Below are 17,456 nucleotides of genomic sequence, written 5' to 3'. Positions count from 1 at the left end.
TGTTGGCTGCCTCATAACTTGGGTTGTGAGAAGGATTGCTTCACTCCTGCACTTGCAGATACATTGAGTCTAGGGCTGCTCCTGTTTATGTGCTCACAGAGTGACTCTTGCTCTCATCAGTCGGTTTAAATCAAAATTGCTGATGTCAGCACATGTGATGGCTTTTGTTCATAGTTCTGTGCCAGTGCCAACTTCTCTTTGGTTGCCCAGTATTGCATCACATAATGTAGAATAATATGGACCTCCTCTTCATTGCCAAGGATTTGCTTGACTAACCTGATCTCCTTCTAAAACAAGATGATCTGCCTAGTGAATGAGGAAAAAGATGTTGTCTATCTGGATTTTAGTAAAGCCTTTGACACCATTTTCCAAAACATCCTCCTGGAGAAACTAGCTGCTCACTGCTTAAAAGACTGTCTGGATGGCTGGGCCTAGAGAGTGGTGAGGAATGGAATTACTTTCAGCTGGGGACTGGTCACAAAGGGGTGTTCCCAGGATTCAGTGCTGGGCCCAGTCCTGTTTAATATCTTCATTGATGATCTGGATGAAGAGATCAAGTGTGCCCTTAGTATGCACTTAGTAAATTTGCTGATGACACCAAGTTGGGTGGGAGTGTTGATTTGCTGGAGGGCAGGAAGGCCCTGCAGAGTGATCTGGATATCATACTGGATATCAAGACCAATTGCATGATATTCAACAAGGCCAAGTCCAGGTTCTGCACTGGGGTCACAACAGCCCCAGGCACTGCTGCAGGCTGGGGGCAGTGGCTGGAAAGCTGCCCAGTGGAAAAGGACCTGGGGGTGCTGGCAAACAGCAGCTGAACATGATCCAGAGTGTGGCCAGGTGGCCCAGAAGGCTGATGGCATCCTGGCCTGGCTCAGCCAGGTGTGGCCAGCAGGAGCAGGGCAGTGACCGTCCCCCTGTACCCAGCACTGCTGAGGCCACAGCTCCAATCCTGTGCTCAGTTCTGGGCCCCTCAGTGCCAGAGAGACATTGAGGGGCTGGAGCGTGTCCAGGGAAGGGCAGCGGAGCTGGGGAAGGGTCTGGAGCACAAGTGCTGTGAGGGGCAGCTGAGGGAGCTGGGGGTGCTCAGCCTGGAGAAAAGGAGGCTCAGGGGGACCTCAGCACTCTCTGCAGCTGCCTGACAGGAGGGTGCAGCCAAGTGGAGATCAGTCTGTTCTCCCAGGTAACAAGTGATAGGACAAGAGGAAATGGCTTAAAGTTGCACCAGGGAAGGTTTAGATTGGATATTAGGGGAAAATTCTTCATGGTAGGGGTTGTTAAGCATTGGAACAGGCTGCCCAGGGAAGTGGTTGTGTCGCCATCCCTGGAGGTATTGAAGAGACATGTAGATGTGGCAGTCAGGGACGTGGTTTGCTGGTGAACTTGGCAATGCTGGGTTAACAGTTGGGCTTGATCTTAGAAGTCTTTTCCAACCTAAAGACTTTATGATTCTATGAAAGCCTTCTCCGATGCTCTGTACTAATGCTGCCTTTTTTTTATTTGCGGAAGGAAGTGGAGGTACACACAAGAAAGTGCCTCTATCCTTTTCATTAGCCTGTCAGCTTCACAGCAGCTCCCATTTTTTACAGTAAGATATTAGTTGCCCACAGTCTTAAACTATTTGTTAATCAGTGAGGAAGGATGAAGGAAGCATGTGAGTGTTATTGGTAGAGGGAGAGTCCCTCTTTTTTTGTTTTGTTTTGTTATGGTGATGTGACATTGTTGTTTGGATTTGAATAAATTTATTCCAATTATTTTTTCTGAGATCAGTGTTTCTTCTTTCCCTGTGGGATGCATACATCAAGATCCTCCCCTGAACTTCCTATGGGCTACTGTCACTTTTTGCCTCTGTTAGTTCTTACATCCTTTCCTCCCTATTCATAAAGGATCCTATCAAACCTATTATCTAGGCCACTTCAGGTTACCATTTAATCAATGCATGAATATTAGGAATGGTGACTATATGGCTGTGAGCCAACTGCCTTGAACATGGAATAAAATGACAGCGTCAAGTCATGAAAAGGAGCAGAGACAGCAACAACAGTTTGAGGATTGAATTGCAACAGACAGGAAAGAAACTGCTTTGGGGAGGAAAAAAGCCTACCCAAACTGCATAATAATATAAATTTGATTGTTGATTTCATCGAATAAAATTAATGTTGATATCTGTTTCAGATTTTGAGTTTGTCCTCTTATGATTTCACATGCCAACATCACAACAAATGCTGTTAAGTCTTTTACAAGAAAGATCAGTAGACTTCACTACCGTCAGTTTGCATGTTCACTGTTGTAGGATTATGTTAGCAGACACTACATCCCACCTGTACATGTACTGGGCAATCTGTGAATATAGTGAAGATGGTCCAGCCTCAGTGAGATTGTATCTCCTAATCGCTTGTTTCTTGAAAAATCTGGTTTCTTCGTTTTGGTTTTTTTAAGCCCTTGCAAGCAATCATCTGTAGAAGCAGAGGCTAGACTATAACATCCTGTGTTTTACAGGTTTGCAGCAAATGTTCTTAATATGTATTTCATAATTGGCTTAGATCAGATATTTTGTTAGTAGGTTATTTAGTGAGCTATAATTGGAACTTGATCTAAACTGCCAATATCAGCAGAAGAGTTGGATGGTGGGAGGTTGAAGGATCTTTATCTTATATCAACACCATTCCAGGATTATATTCTACCTGTCACTCACTGAGGTATTCATAGAGGTGTCTATAGGAGTTATGTGGAAATTGGGACTGATGTATGGTCCCTGTAAAGAAAGTGCAACTATCCAGTAAGCTAGAAACTAGTCTTCATGATCAATATTATGTTTCTCTCACAGAAAATGGGAATACTTGCTCATTTTAGAAGCACCTGCCAGGTGAATTGGTTTTGGATGAGAGGGGAAGAATGATTGTGCTGTGTGAAAAGCACAAAATATGAAAAGGAAAGAGTGGAGAATCATTAAGTCATAGTTGAAAGGGAGGAAATTTTACTTTTTTTGTCAGGCAAGACATAGCCAAGTGTGGTTTCTAAGAATTATTCTAAACAGATATGCTGGCTGGTTCAAGAGCAGAGATTATTTCCATTGCTATGGCCACTACTTCAGTGTTGCTGTACAGGGAGCAAACCAAGCTTTAACCCAGTTCAGGAGCTTTGTACTGCAAGCTGGTCAGCAGGTGTGAGAAGGTCTAAGGTAGTAACATCTAAGAAAAGGAAGACTACCTTCTTTTCTGTCCAGTCTATGTGTTATGTTTTAGGATAATAAAATATCTCAACCCAATTCAGGATACTTGTAAAAGGATGCTACTGAGATGGACTATCACAGTGGTGTATAATCATACAAAGCCCTTTAATGTTCATAAACCCACCATATATTTCATATGTGTTTACATGCATTCAGTTCCCTTCCCAATAGGCTGAAAAAAGCAGTTTATAGCCCTTCTAGAACTGCTATTTGCCTTTGTGGAGCTGCAGGGCTTTTTTTTGTATGAAAGCAGTATATGCAGTATACTTTTTTGTATATGCAGTAAGTCAAGGTGTGAATTTTTCAGAATACTGGCTGCTGTGCACCAGTTTCCTTCTATGGGCTCATAGGTGTAAAGTAGTTCCCTCTGCTTTCTGAAAGGAACACATGACTTTGCACAGGAATTCTTGGAGCTTTATTCCTCAAGTCCTTATAGATGGTTCCCAAAGAAAGTGTCTTGATGCATTAATGAGAGTGTGAAATGGTCACCAAGTGGTTCAGACTGAGGAATTCATCCCAAGTTTGAAACTGATCTAAGAAAATAAGCAGTTCATAATGACTCAGTTTTATTCCTTGATCCAGCAGGCCTGCAGAAATACTTGTGCATTGCTGTTGAGATGGTGACACTGGCATAACAAGAATAGAACCTTTTTTGGTGCTACCAGTTTTTCAGTGTAGTTCCAAGTATTTGTGTGATTAGAGCCATAAGTGAACTCATATGGCAATTAATGTAGTGTACAAAACGTCCTGTGAATTCACACCCTAGCTCACAGCATGCATCTGTGTTCAGACACACCCTTGATGAAGATAGGATTACATTTAGAAAGTTGCCCTTGGAGGTGTGATGTCTAGAAAATGTAATCCCTCTATCATTAAAAAAGTTTGGAACTTTTGTTTCTCTGAGCATAATATAACCATGTCAGATTCCTTCACGATGTTTCTTTTTTTCTGTTAAAATAGACCTTTTTTTCTGTTATTATCCATCTTTCACTACAGGCTCTTCTTAGATTTTATGTGCTAAAGTCAACCCCACCCCAGTCTTTTCAAATTGTTGATGCTATTGCATCAGTGGCTTGACCATCATGCCTCCTCTCTTTGTGTCATTACAGTATCTTAATATGCTGCTCATCAGGTTGAAAGTCATCAAGTATGGTGGAGCACCCTCTCTTTGGCATGTTCCCTGTCCATGCCAGTGACACTTGCTCCTGACTCTCATTCCACGTCACAAGTGTCTCAGTGCTTGCTAGGCTGGTTCACCGAGTTTGCTTGCTTGTATCCTTCAGCCTTCATGCCTGTTGCCTTTCTTGTGAAGAGAAAGGGATGAGGCAGCATACGAGAAGCTGATGCTTTAAAGTGCTTACAAACTATAATGCATGAATATACTACATTTTATACTGTTGTGTTTTCACTTCTCTTTTCCTACTGCTACAGTCATTACCCTCCTTATGAACTTCACTTGTGGTTTCTCTCAGGGCAGTGGAGCACTTAATGCATGTTTCTAAGCTAAATATCTGTCCTGAGTTCCTTTTCCTTCATCAATACTGTGTTCATCTTGGTGATGCAAGAGGCAGTGCAGCAGTAACCATGTTTGCACCACACCAGTGCAAGTTCTCAGGTAAGGAGCTGCGAACTTTAAGTGTGGTTATTAGAACAAATTCTTGTGGGACAGTTCATTAGCTGTTTTGGAAACTGCCTGAAGTCTCACCGAAACCGCATAAGCAGCATCTTATTCCATTATTGGAGCCTTGTGTGTCCTAGATACATATGGGCAGCTGAAGAGCCTTGAATCAATGCCTTTGACTATGCGTTCTTGTAACTAGACTGTAGAAGTCAGAAATGCTGAGAGAGTTTGGGATTTTCAAGGAAGATAGAGTATTCCCCTTTTCATCTCTATAATCTTGCATGTACTGCCCCTAGAACTTTTTGTAACTCATTCTTCTTCTTTCACCCCTGCCATAGCTGTGACTAAGTGGTGGAAGGAAGATTCAGGAAACTCCTACCTTTCCTGGAAGTGTTTCTGTTTTGTATTCATAGTTCTCAGTTGCCTGCTGCAACATGTGCCTCCTCCTATAGCCTCTTTCCTCCAACATTGGCTAGGTGAGTGTGTGCAAGACGGAGGAAGGTTTAGACAGGGAGCCAGCAAACTACACAGACAAGAGGAAGCTATCATCCTTTTCCTCTGTCCCATCTTGTGTCATTCTTGTTCTCAAGTTAGAGATAGCGCGGCACAGCGTGGGCACAGCAGTGGCCCACACAGAGGTTGTTTTCATCAACCCCATTTACCATCTTGCTATTTTTCCACCTCCCAGGTGCTCTCGTTTCACACTGTTTGCCAATGCTGATTCTTCCAGCTTAAGCTGCTCCCTGGGTAGTATCAACAAGGATTAAAGAGATTCTATCATATTTGTTTGCTTTCTTGTCCCTATGATCAAGCCAAAGGCTCTTATCCACCTTTGCAATAGCCCTGACCCTTGAACCAAAGGACTCCAAGTCTAAAGGCCTGGAGTCAAATATTTGCTATGAGTTTGCAGTTGAAAAGCAAAGTGATTTTTTTCAGCAATATTCCCCTTTGCTCAAGTACCAGCTTCAAGAAGGCATTCAATCAGTTGATACTGATTTCTGGAATCAAATTAAAATTGCATTGCACAGTAGAAGTGCCTTGAGTTATTAATTTGGACTACTCATTTTTTTTAATCCTTGAGTAAGACTGTGTGTGTATTTGAACTTTTGGTCTACTGACTTCACTTGAGACTTGAAAGATTTTGCAGTGCCCACACCCTGCTTGGCGTTCAGCGTATGTGCCTGCACGTTACTGTGTCAGCCACAATGTTGGTATCAGCTGTGCTAATGTTGCTGGTCTTCTCTAGACCTCTAAGTTTTTTCTCACTTTTTCCTCTTTTGCTGACATTGCATAAGGCTTCTTTTCATTCTTACATTACATGCAGTGGGTGAATTGTGCTATCCAGCGTGCATTTGGCACGTCTCTGCTGCATTGATGAGCTACACCCATCCAGAAATTTTTCTGATTCATTCAAGCAGTAGGTGAACTGCCAGTAGGAGCTTGATTTCCAGGTCTAGCTGACTGAGTGAGCTTTAAAGGCCATGTCCAGCTCAGGAGTTCATACTCAGCAGATAAATGGTTCAGCCACGTCCAAGCATTCAGCTTTCCCAAGATACTAATGCACTTGAGGATTGTGAAAAAGATTTCTGGTGCACACTCTTCTAGGCTACCTTCTCATTACTACCACAGTCAAAACTACTCAGATCTGTGGTATTATTGCACAAGCTTACCAGATGTTTGAAGGGTTCCTGTTGACTTTTGGAAAAGTACCAAATCTAAACTATTAGGCCTGAGTGTCATAGACCTGTGTGAGCTGGGTAAACACCAGAATAACTGATAACTGACACTGCTCAGTTTACCATTCTTTCTGTTGCCAGTTGCTCATGGGGATTTGCTTGGATTGCTATATTCGACTGAGTAGCCTTTGTTTATTTTGTCATTGTCCAGCTGGCAACAGCTGCTGGCAGAATAAACCTTCACTCTTCTGCCTCAGTCATTTCTACTTATGCACGTGGGAACATTTTTGCTCAGACTCCTCACTGTTAGAAGACAAAGCTCACATGAGCAAGTTGCATGTAACTAACTATCTTTGTCTTGTGGCTGGTGCATGAGTTCTGTAAAGCATTGTCTTGGGTTCCCAGGATTGTTCATGTGGTTAGCATACCCCCAGTAGGTCAGTCTGGGTTGGCTTCAGGTGCTGAAGTCTGTGAACCCAGCTGTTAAAATGTAATAGGCAAACACTTATGCTAATGGCAGGGTATGGTCAGAAAACCCTGATAACCAGTGGTCCTTTCCAGAGTGCTTATGGAAGTGGATGGTGGTCTCTGCTTCTTCCCCCAGTGAAGAGACAGGATGATGTCACAGCCTGTTTCCACATCCCACAGTAATGCTTCCTGAACCTCACTTCCTGCCAGGGATGTTTTGAATCCCACAAGGCAATCTGGAGGTTTCTGGCTGTGTGTCAATCAAGAAAATTGATCAAAATACAAATTTTCTCTATAATTAGAAAACCAATATATCTGTATGACTATCTGGCATTCCTTGTTGTGTTGGGGAAAGCTGGAACGTGCCAGATTGTATTCTAGGAATACATATGCTCCATGGGTAGATAACACAAGGAAACAGACTAACTGAATGCTGATTGTCACACTCTTGGCTCCATGGGTAGATAACACAAGGAAACAGACTAACCGAATGCTGGTTGTCACACTCTTGCCACCAAATACAGGTTCAAGCTATTTAACAAGGCTGCAGTTTTTCTAAGAGCCTCCTCCTTCCTTCAGATACTGGAGAATGTTTCTAGTCCATTTTTAAAGGAGTGGGATACAAATCTCTCTATGGTGCTCTTATGCAATGGACATATTCTGCTGTTCTGTCCTTTCACATGTTTAGCTGATGGTCATCATGACTTCAGAGTGCTGAAGGAAATTTCGTACTTCCTTGAGGCTTTGTCCTTTGAAAGTTCTTCTTTGGCCCAGAAACAAGAGTGTTCTCCATCCCCTCACTGACCTCAGAGGCCTTTCAGAAACCCTGTACCTCAGCAATTTCAGGCATGTTGAGCAGTCTGTAGTGTATTATGGTACACAGTTGGCAGTAGTCCGAGGTTTCCATTCATTCATTCCAACCTCAGCCATTTTAGGGTTAGACAAGTGTGACTTGTAAGGTATTGATATCATACAGTTGTGCATTCCAGGGAACTGTTGAGGAAAGAGATCACTTAATGACTCTAGACCTGATTTGCATTCTTTTGTGTGATAGTCAGGCCTACTCACTTATATTTCCTGCATTTTGTGGTTTGATAAGACCATGAGCAGTTTTTGTTCATGCTTCTTAATCTGTACTATGTCCTGAGTCTTCATGGAAGAGTTGGTAACTGTAACTGCTTGCCTCTGTCTTTTGCATGTTTCTTCTCTTTGCTTTGATAATTAGCTAATAAAAATAGAATTAGTGTGCAAATTCTTAAGTCTCTGTGGTTCTCAGAAGCCTTTAGTGGATGTCCAGAACTTCTCAGATCTGGGGTGATCATCAGGATAATCTATATAGGTGTGATAGGTTGGACTCAGTGATCTCAAAGTCTCTTTCAAGCTAGTTGATTCTGTGTTTTTATCAGTGTCAGCTTGTTTACTGCCAGACAAGCAGTGCTCATTTACTGTTGTGATGCAGTTCCTGACGTCCTGATTGGGAAAGGCTTATCCTTATCCTTTCCTGATTATGTGGTAGTTAATAGCACTAAAAGTCTACTAGATATGTATGTCTGGCTAAGTGACTGATTTCTCTTTTTGGTGCATGTATGATTTCATACTCTCTAGTGCTTCAACAGTAATTGTTTAGAGATTCCTACTAGAGCTGATGGAACCCGGGTCTTTCTGTAATTCAGCCAAGGTCTACTTGGCTGCCATTTTACCCATCATTACCAGTTAGCTGGTTCCCAGGTTCTCTGACCATGTGTTTTAAGAGCTTCACAGATCCTGTGTGAAGGTCCTGAGGTCAGACCAAACTCTCAGGGTTTCATACAGTCTTGAAAAACCCCAGAGGTGGAGACTGCACAACCTCTGTGGGCAACCTGTGCCAGTGCTTGAGTGTCCAGTCTGAACCCCTCATATCAAATTGCCCCTGTTGCCCCTTGTCTTTCTGCTGTCCCACAAACGTAAAGAGCCTGGCTCTGTATGCTCACTGACCTCCCCACAGGCTCTGCTGCAGCTCTGCAAGCTGCTGGTAGGTTCCCCCACAGTCATCTCTCCTGCAGGCTGAAAAAACACAGATCCCCCAGCCTCTCCTCACAGGACAAGTGCTCCAGTCCCCACCATTTTGGTGGCTTCTGCTGAAGTTGCTCTGTTTTGTCAGTGGTTTTTTTGTACTGGGGAGTCCCAAACTGAATGCAGTATTCTGGATGCAGTCTGATGAGCGCTGAGTAAAGGGTGTTAATTGCTTCCTTCAGTCTGCTGTTAATTAACTTCAATCTGTTAACACAGCCTAGGCTGCTGGCCCTCTTTGCTGCCAGGCACACTGTTGGTTCCTGTGCAGCTTGCTGCCTGCCACTACCAGGAGTTCTTGGAGTTCACAAGCCTGTGTTGTTGCAAGGAGCCCTTCCTTCTGAGATGCAGGATCTTGCATATGTCCTTGTTAAAGTTTTATATTGGCTCATTCCTCCAACCTTTCTAAGGGCAGTCTTTCCCTTCAATGTATCAGCTGGTCTATACCACTCTAGCTCCCACTCCTACCCAATTTTATGCTATTCACACCTTATGAGCATGTTTTTTTAAGCAGTATGGGTGTCAAGACAATTTCTTTCAATATTCCATTTTTGCTGGCCTGCAGGTAGAGTGCAATCCATTAACCACTACCTCTGAGCCTACATGGCCAACCTATTTTTTGTCCATCTAGTTGTCCAGACAGACAGACCCTAATGTCCTAACCTTGATACAAGAATATCATAAAAGACCATGTCAAATGCCTTTCTAAAGCTGAGGTAAATGATATCCACTACTTTCCTATTTTTCACAGTTATTTAACCACAGAAGGCAACGAGGTCAGACATTATTTACAGCATTGGAGACTACCTGCTGATTGTCACAATTACACTCTCATTCTTGTGTCCAGGAATTTCTTTCAAGAGGACTTGCTCCTTGATTTTCTTAGGGACAGAAGAGAGATTGATTGGCCTGTGATTTTTTTTCTACCTTTTTTGAAGATGGGTGCAATATTTGCCTTCAGTCATATGAAGATCTCGTTATGACATTGGTGCATTGACTGATTTATGTTTAAAGTACGGTAGAAAGCAGACTTGCAAGGGCATGCTAGTAACAATAAGGGCTATTCTAGCAGTAGAAGTCCACCTTGTTGCCCCTGACATCTTTGCAAGTTTCAGCTGGAGCTGATCTTTGGCTTTCCTGACACTATTCCTAGATGTCTAGGGGGTGTTTTTCAACTTCTTCTTTACAGCCTGTCCCTGCTTTCACCTGCTGTATGATACCTTTTTGCACAGGAGCTCATCCAAGCAAATCTCTTGATACATGTACTTGTCTTCCTGAATATCAGGATGGACTGTTCCTGCGCTTGGAGGATGCTGTGCTTTACTGGCCTGTCCACAGGCTCTCACTCAGCCAGCTGCCCTTCCCATGGAGTAGTTCCACAGATCTGAGCTGCCCCATTACAGACATAGCACACCCCCTCCTTATCTTTCCTGCAGTGTGTATCTCTCCAGTTGTGTGAGCCATCTCCACACACCTCAGTTGCCCCTGATATAAGGTTTTTCTCACTAGATGCGCCAGGGTTTTGGCAAAGATGCCTTTTCTCCACTTTGTCAGGTGACTTCCCCTAGAAGTCCTCAACCATCAGAGAGGGTTAAAAAAAACCAAATCCCTGTCTCTAACCCCAGTTAGAGGTTGAAAGATACAGATCTGCGAGATCCATCTGTTCCTCCTTTAGCCTTTTTCCTTCACTGGAGCCTACCTGTGTCTCCATGCCTTTGATGCTTTCCCCCTGAGCCATGTTGTCCTTGATGCACTCCAGGTTAATAAATGGAAGTAATGACAGGAATGCTTCAAGATATGACATACACTGACTGGGAAGAGAGGTGAGAGGACTCTCCTCATGCTCCCTGGTCAGAGAAGCTTTCTGCTCACAAGTAACAAAGCACAGATGTATTCATGGTCGTGCACCACACCTTCACACAGCATTTTCTGCTGGTGTGTGACATTCATTGGTTTTGCAATGCAGCAGTGTCCTGAACAATTTTTTCGTGAACCTTAATGGAAATGGGTTGGATAGAATCCATTTTTCCTTCATGACAATTACGTGTCTTAATCGTAAGAGCAGACCATGTTTTGGATCTCTGATTTTTGGGTCTCTGCCTGCTTAAGCACAGGCAGCCTTATTGACTTTAACTGGGAATTTCTGTGGAAATGTAACTTTTCACTCTTATTTTCAGGTGTTTCAAGTTATTGTGAAAGATATGCTGAAGGAATGAAACTTGTTCTGAACACCTTTGGGCCAGTTCCAGAATTTTCAGGTGAAACTGTGCAGAAAGTCAATCAGGTAAATAAATCCTCCACGCTATTCCTTATCACTTCTTTCCTCTTATCGTATTATTCTTAGCCTCCTTTCCTACATGGATATTCATCCTGTGTCTTCCTCCTACTCCATCTTCCTGCATAAACCTGTAGCTTTTTCTCTTCTGGGTGTTCTTTTTATACTACACAAACCAGAGTTCCAGTTTGCCATATGTGCAAATACATGTTTAAGGGAAGCATGTGAGCAGTCTGGTAAGATTACTTGCATGTTTAAAGATAAAATGTGTTTAAGTGCTGTTCTGGATTGGGATCTAGTTTATGTATTAACATTTCTAAGCCCACAATTTGTTTATAGTCACTACATAGTTATTTTGAATGACCATAGGAATCAACTGAAGTATTGTCATTTCCTAACTCTGCCTTTTCAAAAGGTGCCTTTTTAAATGATTCACTAAAGAATATATGTAGGGGTTGAATAATTTCTGATCAGCTGTCAGAGATTAATTCCAAATATGGAGGCAGCCTGGAATACATAAATCATGTTGTGTTCCTATTTATGTTAATGCATTTTGAGGAAAAACATTCTTTTATGCTTAAAAATATAGACTGCTTATAATAACAATCAATAATAATTTTGGCATCATTCACAATCAGAAGCTCATAATTGGTATGAAACAGTTTGGCTTTCTTTATAAAAGGCTGGATTCCACTTCAAAATCTGTTTCAGTGTCTTTATTATCTTCAGTCTTTGGTGCCAAAGATGAGCTTGCAGGGGATCCTCTGTTAGAGTAAATCATTAAGCATTTCTTACCTTACTCCTCTGTCCCTCCCTGATTTTTTTGTGGAGTGACTGCAGCTTGCCAGTCATTGGTAGCAGGTCCATGTTTTACCCAGTTTCTCAACACTTGCCTTTTAAGCCTAAGACCTCAGGTCCTGTTTTGGCAAAGACGACCTTGTGGTCTCTGTCTGCACTCTCAAAACAACTTTTTTTCCCTTGTCTCTTCTAAGACAACTTTGACTGTGCACTCAGAAATGCTTTTTTCCCTGTCTTCCTCTGTCATTTTTATAATAACTGGTATTCTTAAGACAAATGTTTTTATAAACATGATATCCCTCATTGCATTTATGTGGAACCACACCCAAGAATCTGGTTCAGAACACATTTTCAGCAACATAAATGGCCAGGTTGTCTCCTTTCTACTTAATAAAAGATTGTTATCAAAGAGACAAGACAGTGACTGTGTGGAGCAAAATGAGGGAAGAGGCTGATGCTTTCTTGTTTCTGTAGTCCTGTACATTGCCACATTCAGGATGACCTTATCCAGGTGAGAGCATTTTTATTCCCATACAGGTTGGTTCCATTCCAGTCACTCATGGAAAGAGTGACCTATTTCTTGTGATAGCCTAAATGATAATTTCTGTGGATGGTGACTTGGTCTGACACAGGGAAAGCAGGAAAAAAATGCTGGTGAAAAACTTTTCACTCAGAATGTGAAATTTAGTTATCTTAAATTTTCTCTTCCAGGCACTGTCTGAAAAAATTCCAGTTGCTCCAAAAGCCCTGGATGCCAGGAGAAAATGGAGAGATGAATGTCTCACTGGTCTTGCCAAACTGAAAACACAAATGAAATCTGACTGAGATGCACCTTGTCTAACAGGAGAGACCAAATGAAGAGCAGATCTTCATAAAAAGCTGAAATTTTTAGTCATGCAGAAGAGGAGGCTGAATGGGCAACCAATGATATATGCACATGGAAACCAATGAAACATTTGGTCCAAATTTGCCAAATTCATGAATGACTAGAAACAATTATTAAAAAGTTCAGTTAAAATGTGTCAAATTGCTATATAAATGCATTAGATGTGTAAGCATTAAGTAGCTTTAGCAACATTAATATTGTGCAATGCAGGAACACAATCACGTTTTAAATAATGCATTTTTCACCTTGCTTAGGAATTCAGCACTTGAGCAATATTTGCTAGCGCAGGGATCTGAAACAGGCAAACATCAGCTGTTCGTCACTGGAGAAAATAAGCCCTCCCCCACCAGTCCCTATGACAGTGAGGTTAATTTGTAAAGCAGTGACTGCAGATAGGAGAAGGTTGTATTGACAAAGTGGATTCACTGGATGGTGAGCTGAGACCTCAGCAGCAGTTAAGGGTCACTTCAGTTCATGTCTGTTCTGTTTCACAATGTAGGGGAAAGAACTGCTCCTCCTGTCCCTCCCCTTGGCACTTCTGTCCCTGTATGGTGATCTAAATGTGAGTAAATACAGCAGAATTCCCCCTTCATCCCCTCCCCCTGGTTCTGCAAGACTTACCAGAAACCTACTTGGTCTTCAAGACCACGCACTTGAGAGCCCATGGCTTTGCTCACTGATGTTTGATGCTGGCTGTTGGCGCTGCTGCATAAGTACGTGCCCGATTTTATGACTTGTCTGTGAGAAAGAGATCTGGATTTAGTAGCTGGTTTGGGAGACAGTGTCATGTAGTGGGCTTTCTCCATGACCTTCTAAATGATCAGAAAGCAGTTTACCTCTCTGCTGCCACATCTGTTTTATACACTGGTCAAAGCAAGATCTGCTTCTTTAAGATTCAGCTGTAGCTGAAGGAACCCAGATATCTGAGTTGAAACTAGATGATCTTTAAGGTCCCTTCCAACCCAAGACATTTGATCTGCTATGATCTGCTCTTCTGGTCCCCTACAGAGGGAAAGATCCAGTGGCATAGATGTAGCATTTATGCTTTACTGCTGCCCTTCCCTCAGGAGATAAAATATCTCCCCACAGAAAAACATAGGATACACCCAGAAGTAGGGTCAACCTGAGGTTCTGCAGTGGCATGCTTTGGTCCACTGCAAAGTGTTATTATGAACATCTGTACTCTATAATATAGTTGGATTTTGATCTTAGCTGGAACCTTGGGGCATTACTGTTAATGCAGATAGTAGGAATAACTTGAAACGTTGCATTGCACCCACCCTGCTTGAGTTAAGCAGTTCTGAATTTGTGCTAGTTTGTCATCTAACTTCACAGTACAGATGCAGAAGTTTTAAGCTGTCATTCTGCTAATTCTCATGTGTTTTTTATAGAGGATACAGTACACAAACAAGCTGTTTTTATTAAAGCTGTAACTTTACTAGTTATTGTTTTGAGCTTAGCAGAAATATCTGCATGAACATACTAAACCCACTTATTTGTGTTTATGACACAGTAAAAGAGACATAAGATAATTTGTATTGCTTGACACAAGAAGTGGGTCAAGAACACATCTCTGGATGTAAAAATTGGGTTGGGAGGCATAGTGCAGAGGTTGTCTTGTGCTTCTTTATAATCAGTGGAGTGAACAGAAAATTTGTAAGCTCAAATTATTACTTTATCCCAACAGAGACTTAAAATGTTCATGTTTCTTCTCTTGTTTTTTAATGCCACAGGGACTGGCTCAATCTGCATTTAGATATCTGAGAAGTCAGTCCTCACTCCTGAGGCCTTACTAGGCAATAGTAAATTAATTATGAGGTTGATTTCCTCATTTTGTGTATGGTTTTGCATTTCAAACAAAGCTGAAGAAGGTTCTGATTACTTTCAAGATTTGACCTGTTTTTCTTGTGGGCATATGACATTGTCATAACTAATTAGCTTGCAGTGCTTCTGTTTACTCTGAGATTTTTTTTAAAACTTGATCATGCCATGAAATATTTGCTGCTGCCTTTATTATTTGCTTATTAATAAAATATTTTAATTAGGAAGGTATTAACTTGTGTGCTCCAGTGTGATTGATGCTTGAGAGACAGAGCAGTTCTGTAGAGTGAGCAGCTGCTCCACAGGGTTACAGCAGATCTCGCCTCGGAGCATCAGCTCCCACACAGGCTTACAGCTGTAAGTTGGGGAAGGTGTTTGACAAAAAGTGTATTTTAACTGCTATTTGCATAGGAGTTCCAGCCTCCAGGAGATATTTTTGCCCCATGAGGATTAGTCAGGCAGAGGCACAGGGTGTCCACAGAGGTGGTACAGTCCTCCAGCCTGGAGGTTTTCAAGTCCTGACTGGATGAAGCCCTGAACAGCCTGGTCTGACCTCAAAGCTGACTTGCTGTGAGCAGGAGGTTACAGTAGAGACCTCCTAAGCTTCCTCCTGGATTGCATTTCCTATTTCAAGTTTTATTTGATTCTGGATAATTTTGCATCAGAAATGTTGCTCCAGTCAAATATTTATTTTGTTTGATTGTCGACAGAATGAGCAGTACTTAAATGATCAAGTAACTATTTTATGGTAAACTATGAGATATTTTGGAATAATTTACCTTGTGGTTTCTTTTTTACACAATTACATTTTGTAATTGTGTAAATTACACTGTTTTAAATTCCTGGTTTTTTTATTTTCGAAGGCAGTCCTTGTTACACTGTGTTTTTCTCCATTTCAACAATTTGATATTTATTGTTTTCCATATTGCATGTATTTTACTGTAAGTTACTGCTGCATATTGGAAGCAGTGTCCAATATATTATACCAAAGCCTTTGATTTAATTAAAAAGAAACCATCTATGATGTGTGAGATAGGAAGAAAGGACAGATGCACAGAAATACTCAATTGCTTCTCTAAGGGAAGTCTCCAATACCTCTGTTTCCTAAAACTCTGAGTGTATTGGAGTAGCTTGCAGCTTGCAAAGCAGCTATATTAATTTACTTTCCCTATTCTGAAGTAGTTTACCTATTCATCTGTTAAGTCATGATAAGTTTGAAAGTTAAAATGGGAGCATTTTTCTGATTGCACTATTATCTAATTGGAATGGTATTAAACTGTATTATCCTATCTATACCATCTTTTAGGCAAAGAGTGAACTGTGCTTCATTAGGGAAGCAGAAGTGCTTGTGGTGCTTGTCTAAAAACAAAAAAAAAATCATTTTGAGACAAAGTGATGTCATTGTCAGTCTCAATTTCTTGAAAGATGAGATCTGCTGCCAGTGTCTGTATAGTTCCATGCCAGGATTGCATTGCCATAGTATGGAGTTACAAAAGGGGTTTTGAGAATCTGTAACTGTGGTGCCGTTGCAGGGATGGAGATACGGAGGACAGGAGCTCTCCCTGAGAAGAAGAGCCCAGCAGATGTGAACCTTACAATTACATGAAGTATCAGGAGGAAAACCAAATGGTCTTCTGCTTTCAGCAGCCTTCTAGGCCCAAAGGGAGTCTTCAACAAATTAATTTCGATCTACTTAGAGCAAACAAGTGTAAATGAATATGTTTGCTCTATGTGCCTGCTCATCTGCTCTGTTCCCTCAAGCTCCAGTGAGAGTATGTGTGTGCATGCACATGCGGGTGCTATTGCAGAGTGGAAAGACAAAAACTGACCCCAGGGGGAAATTCACATTCAGTTTGGTAAGGATTCATATGTACCAAGCCAACAGCCAAGGATTTCTTTCTATACTTTTCTGTGATTTCAAAAAGAGAAAGGTGTTCCTTCCTTCAGCATGTTATTCAGAGCTGCAGGGGTGCAGCTTAGAGCACATCACTTAGAGGAAGTTACCTATGGACTGGTATCTGTTATAGTTAAATTTTTGGGTAGAACCTTCTTCTCTAGAAAGGCTAAACAAACCTCTTGGTTCTGTTATTAATGGGAGATCATAAGATACTGGCAGTGTTCTAGTTTTCTATGGAGCAGTACAACATATTTTCTTAACATATTCAAAGAAATGTTCCATGAGCTTGCAAGGATGGATTGCTCTTCACTAGATATTTAAATGGAGAGATGCTTGGAATAAAAGAGCATTCAGTGTGTATGAGAGTTCTTCTTGAATGTGGGTGTGAAATGGAGATTTTAACATGTGTCTTGGTGCACTCTTTCCAGCTACTTGCATTTCACACCTGTTTGCACAAGAAGCAGAGATGTGTAAGATGCAGAATCATTCAGAAACTTGTTTCCTTTTATCTATGGGTAGAATATAGTCTAACATGGAAAAGTTAATTAAGAGTCCCTAGTTTCATGTGGATACAGGAAAGCTTTATGCTGAACTTACTTTTTTTAGAAGATTCTATACAATAAGAGCTGTAAATTTGCCCTAAACTGAATGTTTGATCTGTTTAGCTTAAGCCTAGATGATGACACTGTTGTACAGTGTTTTAACAGACTGCTCAAGGCCTCCACAAGGG

At 41.6% G+C, this 17,456-nt stretch overlaps 2 protein-coding genes across 4 annotated transcripts in view; one reads left to right on the top strand and one right to left on the bottom strand.

The window, feature by feature from the left end:
* Positions 1–15,060, top strand: part of CRYL1 (crystallin lambda 1) — a 50,562-nt gene extending 35,502 nt beyond the window's left edge. For all 3 annotated transcript variants that reach the window (XM_005482536.4, XM_026790750.2, XM_026790748.2), the window contains exons 7-8: positions 11,227–11,333; positions 12,834–15,060. In XM_005482536.4, coding sequence (XP_005482593.2) covers positions 11,227–11,333; positions 12,834–12,947 — 221 coding nt within the window. In that variant the 3' untranslated portion in view covers positions 12,948–15,060. The remainder of the gene's footprint in view (positions 1–11,226; positions 11,334–12,833) is intronic.
* Positions 1–17,456, bottom strand: part of IFT88 (intraflagellar transport 88) — a 126,806-nt gene that overhangs the window by 83,570 nt on the left and 25,780 nt on the right. The gene's annotated exons all lie outside the window — the stretch shown is intronic.

Source organism: Zonotrichia albicollis, chromosome 2 (genome assembly GCF_047830755.1).
Source record: "Zonotrichia albicollis isolate bZonAlb1 chromosome 2, bZonAlb1.hap1, whole genome shotgun sequence".
NCBI classification, from domain to species: Eukaryota; Metazoa; Chordata; class Aves; order Passeriformes; family Passerellidae; genus Zonotrichia; species Zonotrichia albicollis.
The sequence above is the reverse complement of the archived record's forward strand: the minus strand, read 5'-3'. Positions and strand labels throughout refer to the sequence as shown.